The following is a 10,162-nucleotide window of genomic DNA, read 5'->3' as shown; positions in this document are numbered from 1 at the left end:
ATGGAAGTGACTGGAACACCTGGATTCAATTATTTGGATGGGTGAGTGAATACTTTTGGCAATATAGTTTATTTTTAAATATTTTATTTCTCACTTAGCTGAAAAATTGGACATGGTAGAAGGGGAAATGAGGTCATGGGACACTAGCTACCCAAGGTGTGTATTTAAGGGTTAATATGCAGGACTGAGCTTCTTCCCAGGCGTCATGCACCAAGAAAATGAGGGCCATAATATTCGGTATGATATGTATGGCTGTGCAGGGAGTGCTCCAGGTGGCCACTGCTTCTCTCACAGCCTCTCGTGGCAGGAAAAAAAACAACCCTAAATCACTACAGCCAGAGAGTTCCTACAACCAAAGACGCTGAAGTCATGATCTAAGTCCCACCTCCTCTGAAGGCCTGCTGATTTTCTGAAGAATAGTGAGGGCTCTAAAATCTCCTGACACAACATAATGTGAGAGAGCTGCTGGAAAGAGAACAGTACTGTTTTTGGAGTTGCCATCGCAGGCTAAAAATGTCTAGGGGGCTCAAAGAGCAAGATGCTTTTCTATACTGTATCTATTTGTACCTACACGATCCGGCAAGGACAAGAGCTAAGAGCACCCCAGAGAGGAAATGTCCTGTTTTCAGAATCATGTCTCACTTCCAATGGCCATATTACAGCAGCCACATAAAACAGTGTTTTCCTTGGAAAACAGGTTCTGCCCAATGCCCTGTCCATGCCAAAATATACCGGCTCAATCCATATAAGAGGATATGCCTAAAGACAGGCGGGTTGTGACCACAATAAATGGACCTCATTAGGGATATTTTTAAAAAGAAGCATTAATTGCAGGCTTTGTTTCCATAAGAGAACATCAAGAGAAGTGACTCATAAACCTGTTTTTCATTTCTTTTAATACACAATACTGTACAAAAGTCAGAGATCGCTCTTCATTTATTTCATTTCCAGTGACCAAACGGTCATCACTTATTCCTTTTTCAGAAACAGAGAGAAAGTGAGAGACAGAGAGAGAGAGAGTCCAAGCTTTACACAGGTAAGACATACAGTGAAGAGTCAGATCTTTTTTTCATTTCCAGTCAAAAATTCATTTTTAAGACATATTTGTCAATGTCAATGTCATTTTATTTATAGAGCACATTTTACACAACGTTAGTTGACCAAAGTGCTGCACAAATACAAACATTAAACTACAGTACTAGTAAAACAATTGAAAAGAGACAAAACAAATGACATAAAAGCCGTGGAATAGTAATGAGCTTTAAGACTAGATTTAAAACGTGACAGAGTGAGTGCCAATCGAATCTGCAGCGGCAGCTCATTCCACAGTTTCAGGGCAGCCACAGCAAATGCTCAGTCCCCCCTCTGTTTCAGCCTCGACTTGGGGACCACCAGCCGAACATAAGGCACAAGCAATTCAGCCAAATAACTGGGAGCTAACCCATGCAGAGACTTATACACTAAAAGCAAAAGTTTATACTGTATTCTGAAAACAACTGGGAGCCAATGGAGTGAAGCCAGTACTGGAGTAATGTGTTCTTTCCAGGATGTATGTGTTAAAAGTACATGTAAATAAATCTCAAAGTCTGAGAAAGATAAAAAAGGCTTAACTTTGGATAGCTGTCTGAGTTGGTAGAAACTGGACTTAACTACCGCCTTTATCTGCTTGTCAAATTTAAAACCCTCATCCAATATAACACCCAGATTTTTGACCGAGGTCTGAGTAAAAGTCTGCTACTGGCCTAGGTTCCATTGAGGACTACATGAAGGTCTCTCCTGGCCAAATAAGAGAATTTCTGAGGAGATTAGGTAGAAGACCTGCTTGCATAAAGGGGAGAGAGTCAGAGGAAAATAAGTGAAAAAAGTGAGTTTGCAAAAGAGGAGTTCAAAATATTATTAAAAGCTACAGAGAAATTTGCCTCCTAACAACCACCTGGAAGACCTGGCAGACACCAACACTGTCCCCATCAGATAAACAGCACTTAAAGCTTTCATATTTGAGAGAGAAGACAAATCAAGCTGCCTCAGATCTGAAAACATCCACGGGTGTTTCTGTCCATCCTTCCACTGTGAGAAGACCACTCAGCGCTGTGGGTCTGAAAGGACGTGTAGCTGTCAAGTAGGACCTCACTGAGAAAAGGAAACGGACACATCTAACACAGAAGCTGCTGGTTTTCTCAGAACAATGAACTGACCGCCCCAGAGTGCAGAGCTCAACATCACTGAATGTCTTTGGGATTATTTGGACTGTGATAAGCGAAAGTGCAACCAACTTGTAAGACGGAACTATGGAGGTGTGGAAAAATATCCCTGTAGCAAGTATCCTGAAAAGAATGGAAGCTGTATGGTTTCTGAAAATGAATAACTTGTACTTAATGGCCATTCTGCCTCGAAATAAAATGAATGAACGGTAGTCTATGATTTTTTTCACAGTATTGTACTTCTATTTCTTTATGCATGACATTATTAAGGCTGAAGTGGCCAGTTCCAATTCATAAACACCATAACTAAAGAATCTGCCAATGCAATTCAACTGAAATATCAATGACTAATGTAAGCAGCAGACTGAAAACACAGACTAGCACAGTTCCTCCCTTGTTTATTTCGTGCCTGTAGATACACTTTGGTTGTAAAATGGCTTTTTTAATGATTCTCCAGAAGAAATTTATATTCTGCAGAACACTTCTGAACACTTAGTCATAAATGTGCAGTTTTCACACACTGAGGAACGAATATTACTTTTGTTCCTTCAGAAGGGAAAGTCATATTTCAAAGAATCTGACCAAGACCACGCTGCCACGCACCCAGAGCCATAAAACAAGGCTGGTCTGTCCGCAGTCTGCCCGAATCCCACCGCTGCCGTTATACACTTCTCACAGCGATTTCCAAAGCGTACATATTTAATCTAAACATTCTGTATACAGCACTGTAAAGGAAAAACACATTTTTGTAATCCCAGATTCAGGCCGAAGAGCCGAGTGAATGATTTGGTCAGAGGTGAACAGAAGGTCTCTCTGGCTCTTTATGTTCTCCTTGGTTCTAGTCCATTAAGCACACAGGCCTGTATCTCGGCTCACATGCTATGCGTAGGTTCTGCACCAATAAGAACCCATCGGATGTTGCTGTAAATCACGTCCCAAAGAAAATAAGGGCTTCCAGCATACCTTTATTATTATTAACACAAGATGCAAGGATGGACAAGGTTTGGACAAGAGTGCTTGGCCCACCTCACACGATCTGTTTGCGTGTTTTGGAGAGGTGGCTAATGAAATGAGGGCACAGTCCAAGCTAAATTTCTGCATTTTGAGTCAATATGGCTAGATATTGTTGGCAGTTATTGTTGCGTTACTTTAGCTTCTCAGGAAAGTCCCTTTGCCAGTTTCATATAGGGTGTAATGGTGGAGTTGGAGCGATAGGGAACCCTCCCAGTGGGTTACTGGTTTCACGATCGCATGCACGATCCAACTGCGCAAGTAGAACGGTCTTTCATTTACCGGTAGGGAGCAAAATCCGTAAATGAGGGTTAGTGTTTTCCTGAAATTGAAGGATAAGATGAATCAAACACTGGGTCCTTGTTGAAGATTGAATGGCGGTAACAGTCATGACTCTGTTCAGCTACCCACGAGGGACAACAACGATCCAAAGCATCATGGGACAAGCTCCAAGTTTCACTTGAGATTTTCACTTAAAAACGACCGCTTGTGTGGTGCGTTTTCATCGGGAGGATGACTGATGATTGACGATGTCAATGGCTGGTCTGCTGTATCCGGTTGAGGGTCATACTGATTACAGTATTCCTTCCCAACAGGTGGCGCGGTTAGTTCCATCCAGAGCTGTGTGGCTAACTAATCTTTCTCATTTGCTGCAGTGAACTGTGAAGAGGGTCCACCCATGCTGAATCTGTTATAATTGGCTTAGAACATGTTTGGAATATCCCAGCTCCTCCAGTGAGCGCCTTGTATTCCTCCATAGTCTCCATAAATAATGCTTAATTGAAACTGTCCAGCTGTCAGAATAATTACACGCTTGTTCAGCACTTGGCCTCACGTATGTTCTACAAGTCTTTTTTATGCATGTAGTCAAAATAATCACACTGATGGAAAAAGGAATACTTCACTGGTGAATATGTTACTGGTAGACGATGCAGATACTCGTCCTTTCCATCTGCAAATTCGTACGAACGAGATAAAAATAGATATTTAATGCAGGTTAATGTAACAAGATTTTATTCACACGTCCATCTACATTACAAAATGTTCAAATCTGTCAGGGTCTGGTTTGAAGCAAAACATTGTTATCTCATATGAGAATGTATTTCTGCTTATTTTTGACTTTTTATTAGCTTAAAACAGCTTCGTTCAGAGAAGTGGTGTGAAACAGGTGTTGGATTCTTAAATATGCTCAATAAAACTCAATGTAAAACATAGTTTTTTCATTTTGTTATTTTTGTCATTTTGTTTCCATTTTGAGCCGTTTTCTTCCATGCCTTTCATGCATAATCGCTTTTTTGAAGGTTGTGAACGCCAAACTACATTTTTCGAGGGTCTTTTAAGGCCCGTTCTGTCTGCTGTTTGGATATTTGCCCTGGTTGTTCACTCTGAGGAGATTGAGCTAATTGAGAAGTTCAAGTCTTGCAAGTCATATTTATTGCAACATGATCAGACAAAGAATTCGTTGAATTTCAATGTATTTCAGTGACAAATAATACACCAAACCCTGCCACTGTCAGGACATACAGAAAATATGGTTGGTTAGTGTAGTGGTTAACACCTCTGCCTTCTACACTGTAGACTGGGGTTCAATCCCCACCTGGGCAAACACCCTACACTATACCAATAAGAGTCCTTGGGCAAGACTCCCAACACCACCTTCGCCTGCCTGTGTAAAATGATCCAATTGTAAGTCGCTCTGGATAAGAGCGTCAGCCAAATGCCGTAAATGTAAAATACAGAAATGTACACTACATTATTCCTATTTTTAATTACAGCCCATTAGATATCTTGACAATACAGTCACACTAAATGCAGGTGTACTTTAACACCGTGTTACACGTTTGAATTCCTGTATGGTGGCTTTAACCTCCCATCGTTGGTCCCCTCCACTTGTCAGACCAAATTTGCACCTCAATTTAGTTCCAAGTACTTCTGGTCTATTCGTCATAAAATATTCACACAATGTAAAGCTCAGCTGGCGCTTTCAAATGGTGCAAAAAATAAAAATGGAAAAATGATTAGATTCTGATATGACAGCAAAATATCTGCTTCAATGTCCAAAACATTTGCGGAACATCTCTAAGCCCCGAAAAGGCCGGAGGGTTTTAGTTAAGCCACACTTGGAGTCAGAAAACGGCCAGCCAATGGGAAACGTTAACGGTAGCATGCAAAAATGACCGAGCCGTTTAGAAACCAAGCCAATACAGATGCCATAAAGTGGGACGAGTTTATGAAAAAGGCTAAACAAATGCTTAGCAGCCTGTTTCTGGAGACTGATGTGTTTGGAATCGAAAATGAGTGCCTTCAGAACAAAACGCTCCTTCTTCACCACTATGGCGTTATGTGCATTGATTCATTGGTACTACAAAAACAGTTTGATTGCATGCTTTTTGTTCGAGAACACGATGAAAACGCTGGGCTGAACTGCAATTACATGTCTGTTAAAAGTGTCATATTTTGTAAACTCCAAGGGCTCTAACTTTCAGAGAACAAATGACTATTCATTTCACATTTGTAGGCCGCTGTGTAGCAACAGATGGAAAAGAGGCCGTACTATATTTCACTTCCATTACTGTCTCAGACAGGCTCAACTGTCTGTAGAAGAGTTAAGCGGATGGGAGCGGAGTTATAAAGCACCTATACAATGAAGTATTAACGTCTTAAAGAATAGATGTCCATTCTCATGGCCTTCATTAGACAGTTTGAAATATAATAACCGATATGCCCTGTGCCCTAGAGGACCTCAGGAGATGGAGGTGTTTTAGTGCTCTCTCTGCGTGCTCCAACAGAAGGTTCTATGGTAACTTGGTCCAGGAACAATGCCTGGTCTGGCATAGTAGCGCATTTGCTGTCCAACAGAAAGTGCAGCCCATTGGAGACCATTTCATCCATTCAGTCTCAGGGCCAGATTTACAAAAGCCTTTCGCACATGTTAAAAAGTTGGCAGTTGCCATTTTGGTAGTATGATCAATGAGTGGTGCATGAAAAACCCCTCAACCAATCATTGACTGTGCTGCTGGATGTAGGTGCTTTATAGTTTTGGAAATTAGGTCCTTAATGTGAAACCTCTACAGGACTTCTGCATTTCAGCAATCATCACAAGGCATCGTTGCACCTAAATTATTGTCTTTGGCCCATAACGCATGAATTGACGTCAAATGACCTCCTCCACCACGTAATTAAGCAGTGTAAATATAGGATTGGAATAACTGTTTTTCACCCGAAAGGCTGTTAATAGCAGTCCCATTCCACTCTCATTAAAAGCTAAGATTGTTTCTTTGTAGCGCCCCAAGCATGACGGCATTTTTGGGAAGGCAGCGCTATCTGTTAAACTACAAGATAAAGCAGCCGTGCCATGATTTGAACTGAAACACATGGCGCTTCTTTTCATTAGCGTAGCATTAGCGTCATGCCACTTGCAATGATTGTGATAATTAGCGAGGTGGCCTGACCACAGTGGCATGGACCACAGTGCAGTCAGCACTGGCCATATTTTTGCAGGTCGGTTACAGGACGTGTGTGAAGCAGCCTGGACCATTTAACTCAGTCCTGCCTCGCTGTTCAGATAGCCTTTTAATAGGGATGACATCAGCCCAGAACCTGACCTCTCGTAAAAGCCACAAAGCACGGGCTGTCTGCCCTCCACTGATTCTCCTCACAAAACCAGACGCGTACTGTATCTGTCTTGCTCTCCAAACTTTTCACTCCGTCTCACCTTCTCTCGTGCTGAATGATTATAAATCAATTACCAGAGGCAATGTAAGGCCAGTTTGATTGACAGTGACGTTTGGATGGGCCATGATTGACCAATAAATGCATTCAGTGTCCACCACAGGTACTTGGAAACTTGGCAATGAGGGAATTACACTCCTCTCCCAGCTCTTATGGAAGATTGCAGTTTCATCATTAAGGACGAAGGCCCTGGATGGAACCGTTCAGCAAGCAGAGCGTTCAGCCTTACAACGGCAAATGAGTCTAACATCTCTTTTGCTGTAAAACCTGATGGTTAGCATTAGCATCTCCGAAAGCACTTATGGTTGTAAAATGAGCAGAAGCAATGTAAGATTTGAGCCATGCCATAAAATCAAACATCCTTCAAGGGAATACCTATCACTTTCCCATTTTTAATTCAGTAAACACACAAACAACTTGTAGCTTTCTGCTGTGCTAATGCCCATATCAACTGTAGGTGATTCTCAGCTTAATAGATAGTTTCCTACGTATTTTACTGTCTTCTCGCTTTGGCCTAACTACAAGGTGAAAGTCAGGTATGTGTGGATTTTCCTCTCCATTGTACCGCCCAGGCTGCCGGCCAAAGTGACCCTAGAAAGTCTCTTGTCACTCTTTAATTCCACTTTAATATACTGCATGCTGGAGAAAATAAGCTCCTCTTCCTCCTCTGGCTTCTGGAGGACCTGCTAGCTTCCAAAAAACCTCTTCATTTCCTTTCTGTGTCGATTCATTCCTTCCAGATCAAAATAAAGGATGTGTAGAGAGATAGCATGGGAACCGTTGGCCCTTTTGGCTTTGCTTGTTGATAAAAAAAGGTGATACGACACAAGTTGCTTCGTGTGGAAAGCTTTGAGAGTGTTTGACGGATGGATTGATGTCTGCAGACTCCAGCTTTAAACAAGTTGACATTCTTCAGGAAACCAAGACATATTTAAATCACTGTGAGACTTGAGGTTGTGATCAGCATCAGAAGCAAATCAGAACCTTGTTTGTTCTTGAAGTGCAATGGAAACGTCTGGGGCTTGTACGCTGCAGCTACCTGGACGTGTTTCAGAGGCATCATCCAGAGTTCATTCTTGAAGTCCCAAGTTAAAGAGGGATGAACGTGGCCTTGCTCCACCCTACTTAATCCAAATTGAGAACATATCTTGTTATGGTGAGTCCATGTCTGCTAGCGATTAATGTCAAAACATGAGCCACAGCAGTACACAAAAGGCGGGAGATGGAGAGTATAGGAGTAGTCCAGTTTACAGAACAATTTACATTGAGGAGCTGGACTGAGACATAAAGCAATTATGAAAGTTTGCTTTCCAACACATGAACATTTTCCCGACGCAACTGTGAAACACAACAAGCTTTGATTCAGGACAACGAATTCATCAATACTTGCACTCAGGACGTTTAGCCAGATAAAAACTTGTAGTTTATAGTCTTGCAATCACTGTGTTCATCTTTTGTATCTTTTGTTTAAATATGACGAAAACCGAAGTTATAACAGTTTATCCAAACAGTTCATATGAGACAAATTCCACATTTTTCAAGCCTGAGCCCATGTTTTTGGGATCCAGTTGGTTTCTTTTTCAAGTCTCGCCAGTTCTGCTCTGATTTCTGTGAATGCCAAGGCTAAATCGTCATTGATGATGATCTTCTCGAACAAGTAGCCGTATTTGTTCTCCATCGCCTGGGCTGTCTTAATCATATCCTCAAAGTCTGCGTCCTGTAAAATATGTAATAAATGAGTTTTACATCTGTAGTACATGCACTGACAGCATGGAAAGCACAGCCCTAGCTTACTATAATTATACAGCACAGATAAAGACAAAACAGTATGCAAATAATGAAGGTAGGTGGGTTGCAAATCTGTTTGTTTATGTTAGCAATACACTACATGTTGTTACTTAAAACACTACAAAATACAATCTTAAAACAATAATAAAACAAGAAGTACAAAAATGTGTTATTTTTATTAGATGTATAGGCAGGGAGTTATGGCAACATTCTGGCAGGGCCAAATCCAACGTCCTCATGGGCCGACTTTGGGCAGCCATGATGTAGCTTTTATATATGGTGCTGTGCAAAAGTCAGAGACCATCCGTCAGTTATTACATTTCCAAGCAATAAAGCATTAATCAGGAGTTTCCGAAACAAAAGTTCAAAAAATCGTTAAAAGCTACAGAGAACCTGGGACTCCTAAAGACTGTGTAAAGCGTGGTAGACACCAAAACTGGCCCCATCAGATAAACAGCGCTTAAAGCGTTCCTCTCTGAGAGAGAGGAGAAAATCAAGCTGCCTCAGATCTGAAAACATCCACAGGTGTTTCTGTCCATCCTTCCACTGTGAGAAGACCACTCAGCGCCATGGGTCTGAAAGGACGTGTAGATTTTCAAGAAGAACCTCACTGAGAAAAGGAGACGGATACATCAAACAAAGAAGATGGACAATGGACCGACCGCCCCAGAGTCCAGATCTCAACACCACTGAATGGGTCTGGGATTATTTGGATTGTGAGAAGCAGAAAATACAACCAACTGAACTTCGGAGGTGTGAAAAAATATCTCTCTGGATTTCATTAAAAAACTGAAAGTGCGTCTCCTGAAAAGAATGGAAGCAGTAATAAAGGTAAAGAGTGGACACAGTAAATACTGGAAAAAAAAAACATTTTATATGTAGTAGTTGAGGCTTCTGTGTAATTCTATTAAATATGTTTTCTATGTTTTTCCAGACATTGATAAATGACTAACTTGTATATAATGAACATTTTGACTGGAAATTAATTACATGAATGGTGGTCTCTAACCTATAAACCATATTGTAGCTTATTTAGCTAAAATACACACACACACATATATATATATATATATATATATATATATATATATATATATAGATAGATAGACAAGATAAATTAATAATAAAATAAGCTCTTTTAAAATAGTGGATAAAATGTGGATCATTTGAAGTAATTATTAAATGTGGATAATTTAGCTGGTTTTCATTCACATTAATGTGTTTTAATAACCAATTTAAACAGACCACTAGAAAAGCAAAGTATCCAAAGATGATGCCGTCTGCCATATTTAACATAAAAAGACATTTTATGGATTCCCCAAAGCTGCTGTGGTAGAAGACATCTTGTCCATAAATATGTCCAGATCTCTCGCATAAACTTATTTCATTTTGAAAGTTATAAATCTTTTCTTTTTTAAACTCAACATGTT

At 40.6% G+C, this 10,162-nt stretch overlaps 1 protein-coding gene across 2 annotated transcripts in view; it reads right to left on the bottom strand.

Annotated features, from left to right (window-relative positions):
- Positions 1–7,329: 7,329 nt before the first annotated feature.
- Positions 7,330–10,162, bottom strand: part of LOC108430157 (MAGUK p55 subfamily member 7) — a 79,728-nt gene continuing 76,895 nt past the window's right edge. For both annotated transcript variants that reach the window (XM_017702458.2, XM_017702459.2), the window contains exon 20: positions 7,330–8,661. In XM_017702458.2, coding sequence (XP_017557947.1) covers positions 8,482–8,661 — 180 coding nt within the window. In that variant the 3' untranslated portion in view covers positions 7,330–8,481. The remainder of the gene's footprint in view (positions 8,662–10,162) is intronic.

The sequence above is a fragment of the Pygocentrus nattereri genome, chromosome 19 (genome assembly GCF_015220715.1).
Source record: "Pygocentrus nattereri isolate fPygNat1 chromosome 19, fPygNat1.pri, whole genome shotgun sequence".
Classification (NCBI taxonomy): domain Eukaryota; kingdom Metazoa; phylum Chordata; class Actinopteri; order Characiformes; family Serrasalmidae; genus Pygocentrus; species Pygocentrus nattereri.
This window is presented reverse-complemented; position numbering and strand designations above follow the sequence as displayed.